Raw genomic sequence first — 23,000 nt, forward strand, 5'->3', positions numbered from 1 at the left:
TTTGCCACTTATCATCGCTGAGACCTTAGGGAAGTTACTTAGCCTGTCTGTGCCTTAGTTTCCTCATCTGTAAAATGAGAAAATTGTGACCATCTCTGAAAATTGTTAATGGGGACAAGTGAATCAGTAATTGTAAATTACTTAGACTGGTTTCTGGCATATAAGTAAATTGGCTAAGTAAAAGTGCCATTTCATATACTGTTCTCGCTGCCTCCGATGCTCCTATATATTTTCATAGCTTCTTGTATATAAATAACTCTATCGTGATACTTAACCATATGTGTTAAATAGGCTCTGAGTTCATTAATGGCAGGAACCTGGTCTTACTCATCTTTGCATTTTCATAACATTTAGCTCTTACAGTGAGTGTGTAATAGGTATTTATGGAATGAATGGTTATGTGAGATAACTTGAGCCAAGAATGTTGATATAACATTGATGAAAATAGTGACTTTTTGGAAGGGTTGCTTCTTTTGCGGGACAAATGTTAAAATGATAAGACATCAAATTGAAATGTCCATTAAGTAAAGATATATGCTTGGGTTTTGACTGAGAAGTCTGAACAAAATGTTAGTTCTGGGGTCACTCAGAGGTTAAAGCCCAAACTAGAATCACACTCAGATCCTGCCTGAAGGAGAGCAGGTAAAGAGAGAACAATCCATTTATTGAACAAAATTTTTTTACTTTGAATTAGTATTCAGGAATAATCTACCTACCTCAGGAGAGATGTTATTAGTACTACAGAAAAATAGCATTTCAAGCTGTTTTTTACATAATGGGAATTTTAGGGGAGTAGTGGGAAGTTGAGAAGAGAAACTGGTTTTGGAAGGAAGGATGGAATCAGTTTTGCACATGTTGCGTTCTTGATTACATTGCATTAAAGATAGGTCTTTTGAACGGTTTACTACTAAAAGCCTCAGGAATAACATGCTTCTCATTTTTAGTACAGACTTCTGTAAGGTGCATCGTTATACACAAAATTATTGCTTATGTATTATGTAATATATGTGTGTGTGTGTATATATGTACATATATACATATACATACATACATACATATAAATAAAAAATAACCTTGAGTTAAAAAAACCTTAAGTTTTAGGGCTATAGATAGAGCTGGTATTCTAGTCAGAGGTTGGGACTAGGAGAGATTTTACCGTAATATCATGGAAGCTACTAGTGAAACCAGGAGGTAGGCTCAATTATTGACAAATAGAGAAGAGGCTGAAAGCCAAAGAAGTGTTCTGAGGCACGGTGAGAGGGAAAAGCGGTAGGACTCTTAGGAGGTGAGGTGGTTAGATAGCAGGTTTTTCAAGTTCCATTTTATTCTCGTTTTCATTGGTAAGCGCCTTGAGAGTTGCATATAAATTGGGTCCAGGTTGTGTGTGTTTGGAATTCTTGGCATGAATCATTGCAGAAGTGATGCCATTGGGCTTCTGTTTTCTACTTTGCTTTCTGTGAGGGTAGGGTGCAGATGAAACTTTCTGGCAAGAGTACCTTAGTGGCTAGCCTTCGCTTAGCTGAACTTGTTCCTTCCGGGCATTTCAGCTGCCTTGGGCACTGCCTTCACTGTTCCCAGCAGATAGTACCCTGTTGTTGCTGCCTAGGGGAGTGAGGTGTGCCCATTCTAAGGTCTGCAAGCATTGATTCTGATTTTTGTGTTTGTGTTGGCTAAGATACATGTCAGTCCCATTTTTCTCCTTGTAACTTTGTATTTGGTGTCTAATATATTTAAAAATAAAGAAATGCGTTATTTCCTTTAGTAAGTTTACAGTTCTTTACATTTAGATCAAGGGTAGGAAAAGTATGATTATTTTGAACAACTATGAAATTTCTTTTCATTTTTTATAGGTTGTCGTGTGGAAATGAAGGTTTAAGGACAAGTTATCTACCAGATTAGAAGATGGGGTCGAACAGCAGCAGAATCAGTGATCTTCCTAAAAATGAGTACTTAAAAAAGTTGTCAGGCACAGAATCTGTTTCAGAGAATGACCCGTTCTGGAATCAGCTTCTCTCGTTTTCCTTCTCTGCACCAACCAGCAGGTAAGAGATCACTTGGAGATTGAAAATTCATATAGAGGGCCTCATAAACTCATGCAGTATTCCCATTAAAAATAAATAAATAATAATGTCCTGTATGTCTGTCCGTCTTATCTATCCATCTGTCCACCTATTTATCATATGTGTACCAGTGGAAAATCCAAAAGGCTGAAAAGTAGGAAGTGAGTTTTTCTCTTTCTTTTCTCCCACTCAGCCACCTCCCTTCCCCAGGGATGATTTCTAGTAGCAGTTTCTTTTGAATCCTTCTAATGATAGTACAAGCTTATTTAGGCATATATCTCATGTAGTATAATAAAATTGTTTAAACACAAATAGTTAGCATACTGTACATACCTTGCTTTTTCTTTTTTGCTTGCTGTCCCTTGCTTTTTTCCCCAAAAGTACTTAAAATATATCTTGTATATATAAGCATATGTGCAACTGCTTTATTTTTTTAAATGGCTGCAGAGTATTCATACGATATATTAATATATTAATCAGTTTTCTATTGGTGGACATTTAGATTGTTTTCAATCTTTTGATTTTTTCTTTTTTTAGGCGAGGTTGACCTCACAGATTGCAAGACCTTGTCAGCTTATAATTCCTTATTTTTTGTTTTTTACTCCTACAGCACCTGGTCCTCCTAGGAGGTCTCCCATCCAAGTACTAACCAGGCCCAACCCTGCTTAGCTTCTGAGATCAGACGGGATCGGGCATGTTCAGAGTGGCATGGCCGTAGACTCAATCTTTTGTTATAACAGATAATACTGCATACATCATTTTTCATGCATACAAATATACTTCATTCCTTTTTATTTCTGGGAGATATTGCATTCTGTGAAATACCACCCAACCCCTGCCACTGTTTTTTCCCCATGCTGATAACTTTTTTTGAACTGGGTCAGTTTTTCTGTAGAATGTTGCACCTTTTCGGTTTACCTAATTGTTTCTTATATCTTGTAATTTTTTTTCTTTTTCATTTCTTGTACTTTATGTAAACTGGAAGTCAGATTTAAAGGCTTGATAAAATTTAGGTTAAACATTTTTGGTAAGGTTATTTCATAAATGATGCTATGTGCTTTTTATTATATCAGGATACAGAAAATGTGTGGTTTTATATCAGTTGTCCTAAGATTAATCAGAGGTTTGCATGTGTTTTAGCGTCCATTGACAATTTTAGTCTCAATCACCTATTTCATAAGAGATAACAAAACGGCGATATTTCTAATTTGGTCATTCTCCATTTATTAAGTAGACTTCTGTAAAGAAGAGCTCTTGCTATATGACATTACTAAATAAGGATAAACACGTAATTCTTTTACTTTACCAACTTTCAGTAACAAAAATGATATAATGGTGCCAAATAAGTCTATAGTTCCCCTCTCCCTTGACCTCAGGATTGGAAGGTCTGTCTCTGTCTTATGAAGGTGAATTAAAAAAAAAAACAAAACTCTCCCTCTCTCTCTCCATACGCACACACACACGCGTGTGTGTGTACGTATGTTGTCTTTATGGTTTCAATTTGCCTTTAATGATCAAGGTTATGTTTATTTTTATATGTTTAAGGAGTAAGGATTATTGATCTTTTTGTGACTTGTCTGTTCATATATTTTGGCAATAAATTTTAATATGTAACTTTCAGATACAGTTGGATTGGGCCTTAGAAGTTTAACTTAGTTTGCAGTTTATGTGATAGCATGTGAGTTGTATATTATGTCAAGTGGCAACTTATTACTGCTTCTGAGATCCTTAGAAAATTAAAGGTGTCTGTGAATTGATGGAGAGAGGTCAAACTGGAGATGAGCTATAGCATCAACAAATTTTGAGACCTTTTTTTAATCCTTGAGGAATTGTCATTGAGTACCATGGCTTGTGTTGTAATAGTAAGACTTAGAGGAAAAAAAGGCACATAAAGAGATCATCATTTATTAGCCAAATAATTTTTGTTTTCACTGATGTAAACTGCAGTTCAGTCAATATGTGCTCTTCTGAAAGACTTTAAAGAAGACTTAACTAAGTGGAGACATGTACCACATTTAAGGATTAAGAAGACTGCCCTAAAAATGTCAGTTCTTCCCAAATTTACCTATAGATTGAAGGCATTTTAGTTAAAATCCCAACAGCTTTTTGCGGGGTGGGGCGGGGGAAAGCATGATAAGCTGATTCTAAATTTGAATGGAAAAGAAAAAAACTAATTAGAGCTAATGTACTTTTGAAGAAGGAAGGAGCGTATGTGTGTGTACTTGATTTATACAGAGGTGCCACTTCAGAGCATTGTAGAAAGTATGAACTTCTCAATAAATAGTTATGGTACTAATTTATTCGCCATTTTTGTCTATTTTTTTATCTTCTAAGTTTGCCATAGTTGTGCTGGTGCCTTGCAGTTTGAATCATTATGGCTTTATAGTTTTTTTTTTGGTTAATTACCTTTCTTTCTCAAAGATCCTGTGCTGTTCTCATGTGTTTATTCTTTTTGATGTCATTCTTTTTATTAATTCACCTTACATTATAGAGAAAAGTATAAAGGAATCTTAGAAAGTGTAAAAAGCTGTAAGGTGAATAAACTGCACCTTGTCGGGGGAATATTTACAGAGGCTTCATTTGTGGTGTTGCATTTTGATACTGCCCTGCCCCTTAGTTCTGATATTTGAAGTGTGACCTTTAGAACCTTGCCATTGAACAGGTTTTGAGATAGCAGGTGCCACCTCATTGACAGAGTCAGGGATGAGATTACCTAGTTCATGAATTATTCAGGATTAAAATGAATCTTTGTAGGGAAGACCCTGAATCCAGACTTAGTTCTGAGATTGCTCATTCCTGGAATTCCTTGGATCCATATGTGCTGTCTTCAAGTACAGCCTGTTTTTGCAGCCAAAAATTGATGTCTGCCAATTTTTTAGAAACACTAAGGCCTGTAGGACTAATCTGATTTTTTCTTACTATAAACTATTGTAGGCTCCAGAGTAATCAGATTTTGTTAGAGCTTCCAGCCATGGTTGCAGAACCTTATTTACATTCTTCAGTGCTTTTTAACTTTTCATCCTATTAAAATTATTTGTGAAGCAAAGGTCAAATAAATCAAGGTTAATTCAAGAACAAAGTTTAAGTAATATACTGTTTATTTTCCTTAATAAAGTATTTTAAAACTACTTACATGGCTGATTTTACTTGTTTCTAAATAATAGCAAAAACAAAACACAAAACTGTGTTTATTACTTTTTGGTTCATAAGAATCTGAGTATCCCCACATGAGGATATGGTGCATGTGAACACCAGAATATGTGTCATGCTTGTCACTGAGGACTGCTGGACCAGAAGCCTTTTTACTCTTTATAAACTGTTAACTTATCATTTGTTTCTCATGATATAATGGTAATGATAGATAATGTCTGTTGTCCTCATAGGACTGATAATCTATCTGTAAAGCAATAAGCAACTACAGTGAAGTGTGATAAAGGCTATTACAGAAGAAGTACAGAGAAGCATGAACACAGCACGAGTAGCTCATTGCCTGAGTGAGAACAGAACAGGGCGAGTCACGCATTTCCTGGAAGAAGTGACATATTTATTTCATTTATGTTTTGAAAGGTAATCCATTCCCATGGTTCAAATGTCAGAAGGTACCAAAAGGATATTTAATGAAAGGTCTTTGTCCCACCTCTATACCTGTCAGTTCCGTACTCTTTTCAAGAGGAGTGACCTTTAAACTGATTCCTGAGCCAGAGGAAAGGGGTTTGGGAATAGGAGAGGACTGGGCCAGGTAGCGGAACACCATAAAGAGAGCCCCGGTGGTGAGGAAGGACATGTCAGGTCTGAGAAACTGAAGAGAAGTGGTAAGGGAAGGAGGTTTGGGAGATTTGAGTGTTATGAAAAATATTAGGAAGTTTTGACTTTGTTCTAATACCAGTGGAAACCACTGAAAGATTTTCATCAGGAAGGATGTGATCAGGTTTTCAGTTTTTTTGATATTCTAATGGCATCATATTGTGGTAATCACTCCTTCAGCAGAAATTATTCTTGACTACACAGTTTTTGTTTGGTTTTGCTGTTAAAAATAATTCAGTTATAAGATCGATATACACGTTACAGATAAGTAAAAAGTTAGAGGGTACATGGATTCTGTGTGGGATGGCCAGGATTACAGGATTCTGGAAAGTATTTTGGAGATATTGGAATTTAAACAGCCCCAAAGGGGTTGGATGGTTTAGAAGGGGAGCGAGCAAGGAAGAATTCAGACACTTTTGAAAAGAGCGTGAACAAAGGCATTGAGGCAGGACACAGTTCTGTGTGTGGGTGTGGACCAGTGGGATATACTAGCCTGCCTAAAGCAAAGGGGCCTGATCTGTGGGCCAGAGTCCTCCCTTGCGTTGGCAGATGATAGGAAGAGATGGAGGAGCCATGGTGTCTGTAGATGGAATTTTAAAAATTAAAATTCCATTTATTTTTGTATGAGAAGATAATACATCCTTGTGTTTCAAAATTCAAGGGATTCAAAGGTTATAAAAATGAATGTTCTCCTTATTTTGTCCTCCTACATTCCGAGTTCTCTTCCCAGAGGCAACCAGTGTTATCAGTTTTCTTAAATGTCCTTTTAAGGGATATTGCATGCTGTTTTAGTCCTTTTGGGCTGTTTGAACAACACCGACTGGGTAGCGTATAAACAACAGGAATGTATTGTTCACATTTCTGGAGGCAGGAAGTCTGGGATTGTGGCACCAGCATGGCTGGGTGATGGCCCTCTTCTGGTTCATAGCTGGCACATTCTCTCTGTGTCCTCACATGATCCAAGGAGTGAGCAGCTTTCGGTGGTCTTTCTAATAAAAGGCACGAATCCCATTCATGGGGGTTGCACCCTCATGACCTGATTACCCCCCAAATGCCCTCTTACTAATACAATTTGCCATCACCTTAGGGGATTAGGATTTCAGCATGAATTTTGGAAGGACACAAACATTCAGACCATAGCACATGCTTATATAAACAAATATGTACATATATCCTCCTCCTTTTAGACAAATAATAATAACACATACACATTTCTGTACTTTGGGCTTTTTTTTAAATTCATTATGTCTTGGGGAGCCGTCTCTATATTAGCTTTCTCATTCTTTTTATTGATGGATCATAGCATATTACTGCTGAATATATCAAAATTAATATAGCAATGTGCTTTTACCATTTGCATTGCTTTCAGTGTTTTGTTAATCCATACAGTGCAGCAGTGAATAACCTTGTGCATATGGGTAGAAGTGATTTTTGTGTTGTGAGTAAAGTATGACCAAATGACTTCCATTAATTCTTCCAGTTTATGTTGAAAGGATATGAGAAACAAGTGTAATAGATTGGGTACAGGTTTTAGGGAGCACAAAGTAAGTGATTCCCAATGTAATTTTGGGGTGTTTCAGAGTAAACTGGTAAGGCTGCTCAGGTCTAGTGGCCTGGAGGTTCTAAAGGGTTTTTGGCACACCTGTTAGGAAGCTGAGGATTAGAGTTGTGATCCTTTGTAGGTTCTCGTTGAGTGGATTTGGAGAAAGTATTGTTTTAGAGAGATGACTTTTTAAGTAGGGTGGATGATAGATTAGAAAGAACAGGAAAGAAGAGAAACAAGGGCAGGAAAACCAAATGTGAGGTGGCTGCAGTTAAGTAACCACTCTGTGATGAAAGTCTGAACGAACTTCTGTGCCTATGTAGGAAACGGGAAGTCCTGTATCCTTATAAAACTGATGTGCCCAGCTAACAGAACATTATATAAGATAATATACTTTGAAAGTTCCTTTAAGTTGATATTTGATTTGAGCATTAATACTTAATGAGCTTAGAGTACTAAGAGCAGTGCTGAGCATATAGTGGCAATTTATACTTATTAAGAATGAGAATCATTTTTGCTGAAAGGTGCAGTGATTTGGGGTGAAGTCTAAAGAATGGGGGCAGTGAAGCATGATAGGGGGAGGATAGATTTTGGACCGACTTTGTCTTGCATTTCAGCTCCACCACTTACTAGCTTTGTGAGCTTAGGCAAGCTGCTTCATCTCACTGAGCTTGTGTGTGCTTCTGTATAATGGAAATCATAATACCTACCATGTAGGTTTGTGGGGAGAATAAAACACCATAAGGCATGTGTAAGTGTCTGACTTCCCTCTTCTTTCAAGGAGTAAATACCCATTTAACTTAAGAAAGAGCAAGGGCTCTATCTTGAGAGTTAGTCTAAAATATTTGAGGGATGAAAATAAACAGCAGAAATGTAACCAATTTTCTGATGATTGCTTTTATCCTTATAAAATCCTATGACTTTTGGATTAATTGTTAAACTGTTTTAAAAATTAGGCCAGACACTGAGTATAGCAATAATTTGTCATTGTGCTTACACAATATCCTTTTTATAAAGGCTACTTTTTAGAAATGTTAATGCATTATGAAAATTGTGTTATGTATACTGAGCACTAGATGGTGCTCAAATAAGGCAAGAAGGCAGCTTTTGGCACAATTACACAGTCACTTAAGCTCATTTTTATGAGTACCAGAGTAATGCATGTTCATTTTTAGTACCTTAAATTCAGAAAAGGCAAAAGATAAAAGTAACAATCAGAAGTAAACATTGTTAACATTTTGGTGTGTATCCTTTCAGTCCTCTCATTTAAAAATGTTTGCATCTTATTCTACACAATGTTTCTTTAACTCACATTTTCCTCTTGTCATTTCCTACAACATAATTTTAAATGGTTGTAGAATATTCTATTTTGTGGATGTCCATAATTTATTTAACTAATGTTGAACATTTTGGTTGTTTCTTATTTTTCATGATTATATATCAAACTCTGATGAACTCCTTTGTAGCCCAGTCTTTATAACATATCCCTAATTATATGAAACAGAGTGAGTGCTTAATAATTGCTTTGCTGGAAAAATAATCTTTTTAAAAATATCACACAGGTCTTTCCTTTGTAGAGAAATTAGAAAATACAGAAACAAAAGGAAAATAGTCATATGCTCTCATCACATAGAGATAACTGCCACTGATATTTTCATATATATTCTTCCTTACCTTTTTTTTAAATGCGCATATGTGTAGATCAATATGTGCATTAATATCTGTCTCTTTTTCCCTCACAAATATGGGGTTATACTGTATTACTGTTACGTAACTTTATAAAAAAACAATGATTTATACTATATTTCATTTTTTGGAACTGTGAATTCATTGAATGCCTCCCATTTGCCAGGCACTATTTTTAAGGGCTGGAAATCTTGCAGTGAACATGAGGGCCCAGGTCGCTGCCCTCATGAAGCTTATATGCTAGTGGAATAGTTAGGCAATAAACAAGTAAAAAAAATAAGTCATTTCAGGAAATGCCAAATGCAATGAAGAAAAAAAAAATAGAATAAGGTCATGGAGAGGGACAGAAAAGGAGCAAATATAAGCAGATTTCTTTAGATAGAGAGTCCCTGGGGAAACAGCATTTAAGCAGAGACTTTAGTGAAATCAGGGAGTGAGCCATGTGAACTCTGGGGAAAGAGCATTCCAGGTAGAGGGAACAGCAGGTATAACGGACGTAAAGCAGGAATAAGTTCTGCGCGTTGGAGAAATGGCAAAAGTCTAATGTGGCAGAACAGTGAGCAGGCAGACACGTTACATAGGGACTTTTGGCCATGCTAAAGATTTCTTATGTTGCATGGTATTCCAGAAACGAGCATGTTTTAATGTTGATATTTGGGAACTGAATGTAGTCTGCTATGATTTACTAACTTTCCTGCAATATGGAGAGATTTTACTCACAGTTTGTTTTATTGTGGTAAAATTTACATAACATAAAATTTACCATTTTAGGTGTCTGATCAGTGGCATTAAGTACATTCCCAATGTTGTACTGACATCACATTTCATGCAGAAACTCTGTACCCATTAAGTAGTAACTCCCCATTCTCCCCTCCATCCACCTCCAGTAACAGTCTCTGTTCTATTTTCTGTCTCTGTGAATTTGCCTATTCTAGGCATCTGTATGAATAAGTAGAATCATATAATATTTGTCATTTCATGTTTGTCTAATTTCACTTACTGTAATATTTTAAAGGTTTCTCTATGTTGTAGCTTTTGAAAATTTCCTTTATTTTTTTTAGGCTGAATAATACCTATTGTATGTGTATATCACATAACTATGTTTTTTAAACTTCAGTGTGTTGTACTTTCTAAAAAATTCTTTTAAATGTCTTCCATTTCTCTTCAGGATCGTGAGATTCCAATTACCACTCTGATTTTTCTTTTAGGGGTCTCTCTTACATTATGAAAAATATGTACATTTAGCTAAGAGGCTCAGCTACTGTAAACATTGTTAATTTAGCAGTTATTAGTTGAGCACTTACCGAGTGCCAAGAGCTGGGCTTATTGCCTGAGGTGCATTTCCTCATTTAGTTCTCATATCCAGTCTATGAGGCAGGTATTGTTATTGTTCCTGTATGAGAGAAAACCGAGACCTAGAGAGGTTGTCCAAGGTCACAGAGCTAGTAGCTGGTGTGGACCAGGTTTAAACCAGGTTTATGTACCTCCACAGACAAATTCTGTTGGCCATCGTGCTACATAATCTCCATTTGGAAGCATAATCACAGACTGAGCTTCAAATAATGGTTAAAGAGATACAACATCAAATTATATGATACTCTGAGAAGAGAACCGCCAGATTGATTATATAATTCATATTTTCAAGCACTTTCATAGCATTAGGTCATAATAGGTACTTTATGTTTCAGTGCCATTATTTATGATGTAAATGTAATAATTACATTATTTACGATTAATACACGCAAGTTGATGGTTAATCTGACCAGTATTTTAACCTCGCCTTGAGTATTGTGTGTCCTCTCTTTGTTTAAGGGGAGCTGCTTGTATGACCCTTTCTCAGAGTTTCTGGATCTGTTTCCTCAGTAGAGAAACAGGAAAAGAGACTTTTATTGAATTAGGTCACAAGTTTTTAACTGACAGAAACAATTAAGTGATTATAAAATCATTTTTTTCCTTGAATTTTTAATTCCTGTCTCTACTTCTATATTTTTATTCTTTTTGGCATATCTTACGTGCAACTTTATTAGAACTTTTCAAGTTGAAACCATCTGCCATCGTTGAGGAAGGCCTGGGATAACTATCACACCGTCTTCTAAACCTTCTTCTAATTCTTTCATCATGGGTTTACTTGAACGGTGACCAAAGTAGTGTACTAGGCCATTTACAATATTTGAGACTTTTCTGGCATTTTACTTTCTCAAACAGAGAGACCAAAAGAAATTCAGTTTCTGTATCTTGAGTCAAAACCTTTATTTCATGTTCTTTCATTTTTACCTTTCTATGCAGACTTATTTTAGAAGATGCTTGAGCTTGTCCAGGATTGATCTCTTCCTTAAACTAAAAGTTTAAATGGGGGAAAATATAACTAGCATTGTTTAAAACATTTGAATAAGGGGGCAAATAAGTTTTACTCCAAGTGCACCCTTCTTTTCTTTCCTTGCTGTGTTGGCTGTAATCTGAATTTTGAAGTCATTTTTTCTGTTACTTTCTTGAGAAAATAAATGCAATATTATTTTGCATGGTAGTTGCTGAAATTTTGACACTTTAATAGTTATAGTTCCTTTCATTTTGGCAGTTGAATGACAGCATATAGGATTGTCTATGAAGCACATGAATATAAATACCTTTTTGGTTCTGCTTGGTGCATTAAAAATTGCTATAACAAATTTATGTGCAGTTTTTATCCTTTGACTTTTTCCTATGAATAGATCCTTTTAAAACATTAACATTCTCACAATTTAACCACTGAATGGGTTGATTATGGTTAGTTTTGTGAATGATTTCTCTAATTCTCTCTGCTAAGGTAAGAAGAAAAAAGTCTTCAGAAGCACTTCCACACTTTTTTGCATGATTGTTGATTTACTCAGGTTGTGTTTTAAACTGACAAAATCCTGTATGATTTATCACAGTATGTATGTTGTGGGCTGAAAATGACATTATTAATATAAAATGTCAATTTTGAAATCATTTTATGGCAGAATTTTTAGCAAAAGGGACTTAAGCATTTTCAGTGTTTATTTTATGAATCTCATAATTATAGTCACTTTGATCAGAAACCTATGTGTTCAGAAACCTATGTATAATTTCACCCCCAAGAGCTTTCTGCCCATCTGCTCTTCATTAATAGATTTGAACTGAGTCTATCATCTTTCATTATTGAGATTCGCATATGAGATTGGTGTGCTTGCAAGTAAAATAAAACCAGTCTAAATTACTGAAGGCTATAAATTAGGGAATATATAATTTAAAAGTTTAGCTTCCTGACCAAACTATAGTTTATGATTTCATAGCAGTTACAACAAAATCATCTATTGTCCTACTGCTTTCCGTATTAGACTTAAAATTTTTGTTTTCTTCCAGTTCTTTATCATTTGCTTAAATTTTACATGATTTTAATCATAACGTAGATGTAAATTTTATAATGGAAATACACATATGACACAACTTCTTCTAGGTGTATATAGAAATTCCAAGTAGTCAGTGCTATTGTGTTAGATGGATATTATGTGGGTTTGCTTTAATAAAAAGTAGCTAAATTAACATTCATGTCAAAAGAGTATTAGAAGTTAGATATGTTTATTCTTATATTCTCAGCTTCTCTCTGTCACTTGTACAGTGAGTATACTCCTGTTTCCTCAACTTTTCAGGATTTTTTAAAAAAATGAGAATCAAAATGAAGAACTTTGAGTAGTATATAGGTAGTATATAAAAATTGCTAATTATATCTAATCAACAAATTTATTTGCAGATCACTTACTATGCTAAAGTCTTTAGGCACATTTCTTTTGTAGAAGGCTAAATAATACTTTTCCCAGATCGCTTCCCTTGTTGAAATACTTTCTTTAAAATATAACATAAAAGTCAGTTTCAACTCAGTTTTAGCCAAACAACCCCAGATTCTAAATCAGTGGAGTTCAAATTAATGAAGTGTTGATAAGAGTGTACTTGTTGCAATATTTAATTTAAAAAATAAATTAGTTTTCTCTGTAGTGTAAACAGTTTGAAAAAATTTGATCTTATGTGGGAACCCAAATACTTCTATATTTGAAAATATGATAAGACTTTTTAGGTTGCAGTGTTGTTCTACAGCCAGTTGGTAAGCTTATTTTCTAAGATTATGTATTATTCAATCTCTTTTTTCTTTCTTTAATTCCTGAGGGCCAACACCATGGCCTGGCAGTGTCTCTTGGTACCTCTTATGTTACTTAAAAATCCAAAGTATGGACAGATGAAGAATGAGATTATTGGGTCATCAATTAAGTTATCAGCCTAAGTGTGCTGCTTCAGTTAATTCCAGTGCTGTTGTAGCCTGTCTGACCTGTTACTCCAGCTGCTAAAATATTGTAAATAACTCTTACATGTTTTCATGTTTCACAGTTAATCAGGAATAGGTATTTAGTTTCTTAGATGACCTATTTTATATATTTATTTTGGTTGTGGAACCTTGAATTCTTGAACTACAGGCTTCATGAGAAATTAACTTCTTTTTCCCTACCAACAAATGTTCTTTCTTGTTTATTTGTCAGTTTTGGAAAACTGCTCACCATCTCACAGTGGTACTGTGTTGATGAATGAAGGGATGCGTGCTGTAACACTCAGCCTCCGGTCTTTTATTTTCTCATTCACAAACTAATGGCAAGGTCTCTGTGAGGTTGTGGTGGAGAGCAGATCTAACCATCAAGGCCAGGGTTGTTTCTCTTCTCTCCTGTCATCTCGTGAATTGTAGCTGATGACAGTTGGAGATATTTTTTGCATGAGTGGTTGATATAGTCATCATCTATTTTTATAATGAAAAAATATTATTAATACTAGTTAATACTTGTTAATTTTTTTTTCTATCTCAACTGAACATTGCTTTATCCTCTGCTATACCATTCTTGAAGTTAAGTCCAGAGTTATTTGTCATACAGAGGATGGTGATACAGAGTTTAAATCCAAAGAAGTTAGAAACTCTCTGTATAATAGTTTTGATGTGCCCCATCCCCCATATTATATAATACAAATGACTGGCTGATTCAATGAGAGAATTTAGGTGGTATGAAAGAATTTATTTTAAATTTATAGTGGCATGTTAATAATTTGCCAGTTAGATGTCATACCCTTTATGAATTTCTCTCTATAGGCCATTTTAGAGGGTAAAAAATCTATTTGTCATAAAGGTTCTTTTGCCTACTTACTGTCAACACATGCTTATCTGAGTATAAGATCACTGGATTTGGTGTAAATAAATTTCGGTTTGGATTTGGGTTTATAAATTTGCAAATTTGGGGTTATTTGTTGGCTGATAAGCCACAGTTATGTACTTTTGGTGGGGATGGTAATTGGTTAAATCTTTCTGGAATGTAATTTGCAATATTCATCAGAACAAAAGTGTTCATTGACCTAGCAATTCCACTTCTAGAGTTTATGTTGAGATAATTGGACAAGTTTGGAAATATATATAGAAAGATATATGTGAAAATGTCCATTGCAAAGTTTATGATAGCAGAAAATTGCTAGCAACCTAAATGTCCACCAGTAAGGAGATTAGATAAATAAATAAGCAAACAAAAATGGTGGGTCTGCTTACTGGAACAATATGCAGTCATTAAAAGTAATCATATGTTTATAGACATGGAAAAAGACCCACATATAACTAGTTAAAGCCAGTTCCTCATAGAGCATAATCTTGTTCAAGCAAAATTGTGTATATGTGTGTATTTAAAATAATGTATATTTATAAAACTCCTGTATAGCTTATATAGCTTTATTTTTATGATTCAGTTTTTTTAAACTTGTTATTTTGACATAATCGTAGTCACAGGAGGTTGCAAAAAAATGTTCAGGGAGGTCCCTTGCATCCTTCACTCAGCTTCCCCCAGTGGTATCATCTCGCATAACTATAGTTCAGTATAAAGATCAGGAAGTTGGCGTTGGTACAGTCCACAAAGGTCATTGTGATTTCAGGAGTGGTTCTGCATGCACTCATTCGTGTGTGTGTGTGTGTGTGTACACTCTATACAGTTTTATCACATGCATAGACTTGCATAACCACCACCACAATCAAGATACTTATAACTCTTTCATCCCAGCAAGGCTCCCATGTGCTTTTTCTTTTTAGCCATATCCGTTCTTCCACTCTTCTCATCTCTAACCCTAGCAGTTGCTAATCAGTTTTCCATCTCTATAATTTTATTTAAAGAAAGTTATATAAATGGAATAATACAATATGTAACATTTTGACATTGGCTCTTTTCACTTAGCTAGTGTCCTTGAGACCCATTCAAGTTGTTGTATATATGAGTAGTTCATGCTTTTTTATTGCTGAGTAGTTTTCTCTGTTCTGTATGTACTATAGTACCCACTTGAAGGACATTTTGGATTGTTTCCAGCTTTTGGCTGTAATGAATAAAGCTGCTGTGAACATTTGTGTACAGGTTTCTGTATGAACATTAAGTTTTTATTTCTTTGAGATAAATACTCAAGAGTGCAATTGCTGAGTTGTAAGTGTATGTTTAGTCTTACATGAAACTGCCAAACTCTTTTCCAGAGTGGCCATATAATTTTACATTCCCACCAGTAATGTATGTGAGATCTAGTTTCTCTGCACCCTTGCCAGCATTGGATGTTGTCACTTTTTTTTATTTTAGCAGTTCTGATAGGTGTGTAGTGTTACCTCATGTTGGTTTTAGCATGGTTCATTTTTATAATAATATAATATAAAAATCATTTCCTTTTAGAAAAGAAAAATTATCTAGATTTAAGTTTTTGTTCTGCCACCAATTAAAAGTTACTTAATACTGAGAAGTTTTGCTGGGTGAATAAGGAATATTAATTTTTTTTATAATCCACTAGGGTTATACTTCTATAGTAAAACATTAATGTAAATGAAATCAAAGTAGATCACTTACAGTTGTTTGATACAGCTATTTGAGACTATTTCAAAGTGTAAAAGTACTCTAAAAATTACTAAATTATGTTTTACACTTCCCTTTTGTTTCATGGGAGAGCAGGGGAAGACTGCCAGATTACTTGTACTATGGATATATTAAAGAACAAATAAACACTTGTCTCTCAATTTATGTGGATTATTTGTTCCACATGTCTTTTTTTTTTTACGCTGAAGAAAACTGTGTAGAGTCCACCACTATGAAAAAAAATACTAAAGAAATAGGCCAATATAAGTCATAAAAATATTTATTTCACATATTTTCACAAAAAATGCTCATGAAAATTCAGAAAAAAACCAAAATAAATTTTATTCTCTGTCAGTTTCTGTACTGTAATCTAAAGCAATCAACCTTCTCTTCTTAGTTGGCACAAAGACACTATCTTCATCGATTGAAATACTTGGAAATACTACTTCAGTTTAGTTATTTATGTTTATGTTTTTGAATGATCTTTTTCCAGTCCCATCTTTTGCTAAGTTTTCATAAATTCTTCAATATTCACTGAAACATTTTAAAAAATCTGTCAAAATTTTAAGGTTCATGGGATGTTTGGATCAATATCTAGAATTGCAGTTTCCAATTTTGTGGCCAATTGAAAACCTTTGTAAATATTTTCTGCAGTGCATGAAATTGTTTCAAGGTCACTGCCGTATTCATTAGCAGAATGGGCTTCAGATATTAAGTGAATTAATTCATGATCAACCAGTAATTCATTAATATCATCTACGTTCAAATTGTCAGAGCCTCCTTCCTGAAATTTATTTAATAAATTAATAATGCCAGTTAAAACTTCTTCAGTTGTTGGAACCTGGTACAACTGTTTCTGGCCATATTGCTTTCCAGCAAGCATTTAAACTTGACGACTTTATATCACTCAAAGCTAAAGCAATATTCTTGATACAACTTAAAATTGTGTATTTATTCCAGGCTTCTGTAACTGTGATATATTATCTTCAAGCTTATTAAAAATATAGTTAAAACTCCATTTAGTGTAATTTTTCTTAAAGGTGGAAATAATGCCTTGATCTAAAGATTGGATCAAAGAAGTTGTATTTGGTGGCAAATATGCAACTTTTGTTTTTGGATGTTCTAAATTGTGTGGATGACTAGGCGCATTATCTAAAAGTAAAAGTATTTTAAAAGGAAGACATTTTCTTCATAAATTCAGCTCCTACATTTTCTTCTTCATAAATTCAGCTCCTACAGCAAAACATTTGTAAAACCAATCCCAAAAAGCATCAGTAGTCACCCATGCTTTTTTACTTGCCATCCAAGAAATGGGAAGATCATTAGTAATTGTGTGTTAGTAAGTATTAGTTCTTTGTATCTTGCTGAGTTAAGCTATTGTTTTTTAGAAAGAGTAATCACCAGTAATGGAAATGAAAAGGAAAGAACCATGTAAAATGAGACCATGTAAATGGTAGCCACATATAAAAAGTCCAAGTAACCGGGAGGGAATATTTACCGCGTGTAAAAAAATATGTGAAAAAAATACCATGTAAATCAAGGGATGGGTATATGCAAATTTGACAGTTTTGCTTTATTGTTGTTGTTGACTTAGAGAACTTATATTTATTGAGCTATATGCGGGGTACTTTCTGTATATTACCATACAGTCTTTAAAACTATCCTATAAGGTGGTGGCATCCTTTCCTCAATTTTACAGAAGAGGAAACTGAGATTCCCAAATTAAGTGACTTGTGTAGGTCATGCCAAAAGGAAACAAGAAAGCTGAATTTAAATATGTGGCTTCAAAAATCTGTATTCTTTCCATTATACCTGGGGTCTACATTGCTTTCGGTATAGGCCACGTTACTGGGAATCCATGCAACCAGTATGCATGGGTTTGTTAATTGTCAATGATGGTTAAGTTAACTGTCTTAACCAGAGGTGGTACACTGGTGCAGAAGTATTGAAAATGACCAGCCCGTGAGTCCAGTGGACGCAGAGACACTCCATATTCTTCCTATTTTTTCCTTGTGTTCCAATTTGATATGTAACTTTAGTGGAATTAAACTAGAATTTATAAAGATTATATGCTTGACTGTGTTCTGCTTTAGTAACCATTAGTGATTTTTCCAAGTTTGCTGGCCCTGCACTTGGCAGCAGTGGTTAATTATAGTGGTTGTTGTGGTACATGGTTAGACTTTATCACATGTACAGTAGAGGCATTATTACTGTTAACATTTTTTTTTTTGCTAAAAAATCTCAAGATGGTTGTAGCTGGGATCAGACATTTAACCATTGTATACCTGGGGCACCTTGCTGTTACTGCAAAAGCTTATTAGAATGTGTTTTTGATTCTGTGCTTAGTGGCTTCCCGTTTTATGTAAGATAAAATCCAAACTCCTTAACATGATGTTAAGGTTCTTCACTCTTTTGCTCTATTTTACCTTGCCAGTCTTCTCTGCTACCTACACTTCCCCGTTACTTAACTTTGTCATGATGTTTGTTGGTGCACTTGTCAGAGAGGGCATAGCTTATATTGATTATTTGAGATATAACTTAGAGAAATAATTTAACTGTGTTATCGGTATTCATTGGGGAATTTTGTCGAGAAAGCTCTTATAGAAGCGTGTGGAGCATGCAAAGTTGTGGTTGATACTGATGACAGATCTCTTCTTAGGGAGATTCTCTTCATGAAATCAAAGTAAGGGAGGGAACAGACTTAAAATATAGCCCAGAAATGGCAGTGGTAATGTTTAAAAACTTCTCTATAGTTGTGAAAATTTTAATAATCCCTTCCTTGCTGAATTACCTTCAGGGAAGCCCTTTGAAGATTCTTAAAACTGTGGGAAAAGCCCCAGACCAGTTTCAGATTTTCTTGTGGTGTATGTGCGTGTGATTCATGGGCATAGCTCTCCAGTCCTGTAGGTCTCCTTATTCATTGGGGTGTCACCAGCAAAACTGAAGCTCTTGTTCTGTGACTCTATGTATTTATGTTGCTGCTGGAATGATAGTGGCCAAGCCCCAAGAAGGAGGAGCCTGATAAAGCTGTCACATCCAAGGATTATTTCAGACAGAGCCACACCGTTATCTAGATTTAGTTCATTTAGCAAAAGTTTGGTTAAGAAATTACTAGTTTTAATTATTTATCCCTAATCTCCCATTATTGACATTTTTCAAATTGACCTGGAATTGTGGAGTTTACTTACAGTAAGTTTAAAGTACTCTGAGTGGTATTAGTTTATTTAATCTGTATTCATATGAATATTTGACCACGGCCTTTTTACCCCCTATTTTCATGCTTCCAGTGCCCCAGATCTGCCTTCAGTACACCATTTGGTTTCTAATTGTAATTGTCTTGGAAACATTGGCATATTCTGCAGTACCATTTTAGTTTTATTTACTGTAAATGATGATTTGTTAGTTGCCTGCTGCCAGAACATCTGAGCTCATTTGTTTAACTAAAACAGTGCTGCGCATCGATGCCTGTAACATGCAGCAAGTTACCAACCATCCCAATTGGTTGCCACCTCATTTTAACTCTGAATCAAACAAATGGGAAAGAAGATCCTTAAAACGTTCCAAGAAGTTTAGAAAAATTGGAGGATGGAGGGGTGGGAGGAAAGGAATTCTGTTATAACAATCGGTATGTTGCTTGTGGCATTGGGTGTGCCTGGCTGATTTTTTTGTTGAAATAATGCTTCAGAGTGCAGAAATTGCAGGAACCCTGCGACAAACAGCTCTGCGAATCCTTTGTGTGATAGGTAATTACCAAGTGTTTGGTGGGGGATGCATGGGTAAATGAGATGTTTTCCCTGTTCTCATGGAGTTTATACTCTGGGCACCCCACGTTCTTCTGACCCGAAATGGTGATTGTTAAGGGGGCATTGGCAGTGGTGCTGTCTCAGTTCCTGGCCATGTATAGGGGACCCAGGCCTGATGGGCCTAATCACAGATGGCAGGTGCTGGCTGGCTTACCACAAGAGGGAGATTTGTAAGAAAGTTGGGACAATTCCCAACTTTTCCTGGTCTCTCTTCATCCTTGAATGACAAATCAGACTGCTTCAAAAAGATATATTATTTTTCATTTGGAAACACATGTGTCTTTAAAAATATTTTAATAAAAATATTTTAAACTTGGGGTAAGAGATTGCCTTGAGGGCTGGAGAGAATGAAGTGTTTCTTGAACAAGGGGAAGTAATGAATTCTGTCCACAGGTAATCAGGTAATGAAGTGTCTGACAAAGGCATTCATTCATTCAGTGCACTTTTTAAGTGTCTGCTTTGTACCAGGCTGAGAATCCTGTGATGGACAAGGAGCTCACAATCGGGGACGGGGCAGAGACAAATAATTGGGTGATCTTGCTAGTGTGTGCTCAGTTTTATGACTGGGGCTTTTGGGGCAGAGACTAGGCATCTTACCTAATCTCAGGTGATTAGAGAAGGTTCCCTGGAAGAGGTGATGTCCAAACCAACCTCACTAATACATGCAACTTATATTAACATTAAAAAAGTTAATCTTTTTTTTTTTAAGACTAATATTGTGTTAAAAATAAATCAGAACTCTGTTTCGATTTTTGTTTCGGGAATCCCTAGTACTTTTCTGTTGAGAACAAGGTGAGAAACTGAACTCCGTACTCCAGCCTTTTAGTATATTTCTCCAGGCTTGTAGTTTGCCATTCCCCATTGTTGATTAACCTCTGTTCTCAGAAAGTGCCGGGCTCTCTGTGACTGCCATGCCTATGCATACACTATTCCTTGTGTCTGTAAAGCCTTCCCCTTTTGTCTGCTTAACTGATTTCTCTTGTTCCTTCGGGACAGACAGTTACTTCCTCCAAGATGCCTTCCTTGACTCTTCCTAGGGTAGATTGGATGTACCTCCTGTGAGCTCATGCACAGGTCTGGGTTTGATCTTCGTACTTCCCCTGCACTGAGTAGTCTGCTTCTCCATTCCTCCACATAGTCTGGAGACAGAGGCAGCATCCTTCACATAGCCCAGCATGTCCTGGGCACCCAGGCAGTATTTGTTAAACAAATTCAGGAGCTTTTGAAGGTTATAGCCACGTGTATATAATTGAAGCTCTTGGTCCCAACCAGTTTTAAGAGAGCGTTATTGACTGAAGAAAGTAGAAGCACCATTGAAACAGATTTTATGCATGTGGTTTAGTTATTAACCTCATAAAGCTCTTTACAATCTTTTGCATTTTATGCTTTTTTTTTTGCCTGAGTAACCAATAAACTGAGTAATTCATAGTTCCCTTTCTTGCCAACTACTAATGTATATTATTAAATCTGACCACAGTGATGTATTAATTAGAAGTCTTTTGGTTATTAACAGAAATCAATTTGATTTAGTATATGCCAGAAAGAAGGACTTATGTGATGAAAAGACGGGGGTATCTCAGAATCGAAGATCAGAACACAGCTAGGCTTCAGGAAGAGCTGGTCCCAAGGATTGGAAGGAAGTCCGACAGGAATCCTGAGTGCCCTTTCTGTTTATCGCTGCCTCTCTCTGCGAAGCTTTTATTCATCTTTCTTACCAACCAGCTTTCTCTGCTTCTCAGTGGGTGGAAGATGGCTTCCTATAACCCCTCAGCTTTACAGCCAAGTTCCAGTCATAGGAAAACCTGTTTTTTCCATCACAATTCTAAATTCCCCAAGACTCTGGTGTGGCTTACATTAGATGTCCATCTCTGATCCAGTCACCTGTGGCCAGGGAGTGGAGCCATGTTGAGCAAGCCTGTGTGCCTCTGCTCACCCCTGAGGGGAAGGTGGGAAGATAGAAGAAAGGGTTGGGAGAGACGTTGTGAGGCTGGCAGACACTAAAAATATCTCATATGGTGATAACAACTAGATACCTGTAAACACTTTACTGTAGGATCATTTCTAGGTTACTTTGGCTAAAAAATTTTAATTTTAGGTGAAGCTTAAAGACTTAATTTTGAAACCATATTTATCTCTTTTAATATGAATATAATTTGAGATTTGTAAGTTAATGGCATATCCACTAAAATGATTAGTGGGTCTTAGTTAGTTTGTATGTATGTATATAATTTGAGATTCGTAAGTTAATGGCATATCCACTAAAATGATTAGTGGGTCTTAGTTAGTTTGTATGTATGTATAATGCTTCTTATACATGATACTGTCTTCAGTTTCTTGGAGACAGGTTCTAGAGCAGCCCTAACAGATACATAAAGTGAAACATACATGTAATACAAAGTTTTATAGTGGCCACATTAAAAAAGTAAAATGAAACAGGTGAAATTAATTTTAATATTTCTTTTAAACCAATATTCCCAAATATTATAATTTCATGAATATAATAAGGATTCATAATGAAGTATTTTTCATTCTTTTTAAATCTTTGAAATCTGGCATGTATTTTATATTCTAGCACATCTCAGTTTGGACTAGCCACATTTCACACCACATGTGGCCAGTGGTTACCAGACTGGGTAGTGTAGTTCCAGAGAGAACTAAAGCAGTTAGTGTCCTTCCACGTTCTCTAAAATTTTCTTGTCAGAAGCCTTAATGCGTATGGATAGTTTCTTCTTTAAAAGTGTGCTTCATCAGCAATAGCAGTAAACCCTGGGGATAGGGATTTTTAAAGTAGCTGTGGAAGTTGCCCATTTGGAGAATTTGCTATGCCATGTGTATTGGCAGAAAAGAACACATGATTTTTAACCCAGTCACCAGCCTCTAAAGTTGGTTCTTGTTTGTCCTATATCTTTGATTCCTGGAATATTACTTAAACTCCTTGGAAGCCTCAATTTGCTTATCTATATTTCTTCCCTTCCTTCCTTTCACACCCATTAGGATGGATAGGTGGCAGGGGCAGAGGGAGGGGAGGAAAGGAAAAGAAGGGAAGGAGGGCAACTCTTCTATGGCTACTTCAAAAATCTCTGTCTCCTAAACATAATGGCATTTTTCTAAATAACTATAATCCCATGATCCGTACTGCCCTTACAAATGGCCATATGAGTCTCTGTACTTTGGAGTGTCTTTATTGAAATTTCTAAATACCCCCAAC

General features: G+C 35.6%; 1 protein-coding gene and 1 non-coding gene across 9 annotated transcripts in view; one reads left to right on the top strand and one right to left on the bottom strand.

Annotated features, from left to right (window-relative positions):
• The window catches only part of DYM (dymeclin), a 261,639-nt gene that overhangs the window by 14,082 nt on the left and 224,557 nt on the right, over positions 1–23,000 (top strand). For 7 of the 8 annotated variants that reach the window (XM_006919911.3, XM_015595753.2, XM_006919912.3 and 4 more), the window contains one exon: positions 1,851–2,042. In XM_006919911.3, the coding sequence (XP_006919973.1) occupies positions 1,903–2,042 (140 nt within the window). In that variant the 5' untranslated portion in view covers positions 1,851–1,902. Of the gene's footprint in view, positions 1–1,850; positions 2,043–5,443; positions 5,628–23,000 lie in introns of those variants that run through there. The other variant, XM_025038563.1, reaches the window with a different exon arrangement.
• On the bottom strand, positions 2,662–2,780 carry LOC112469358. Its single transcript, XR_003042611.1, has one exon. It is a non-coding gene; the product is annotated as a 5S ribosomal RNA (ribosomal RNA).

Source organism: Pteropus alecto, unplaced genomic scaffold (genome assembly GCF_000325575.1).
Source record: "Pteropus alecto unplaced genomic scaffold, ASM32557v1 scaffold146, whole genome shotgun sequence".
Lineage (NCBI taxonomy): Eukaryota > Metazoa > Chordata > Mammalia > Chiroptera > Pteropodidae > Pteropus > Pteropus alecto.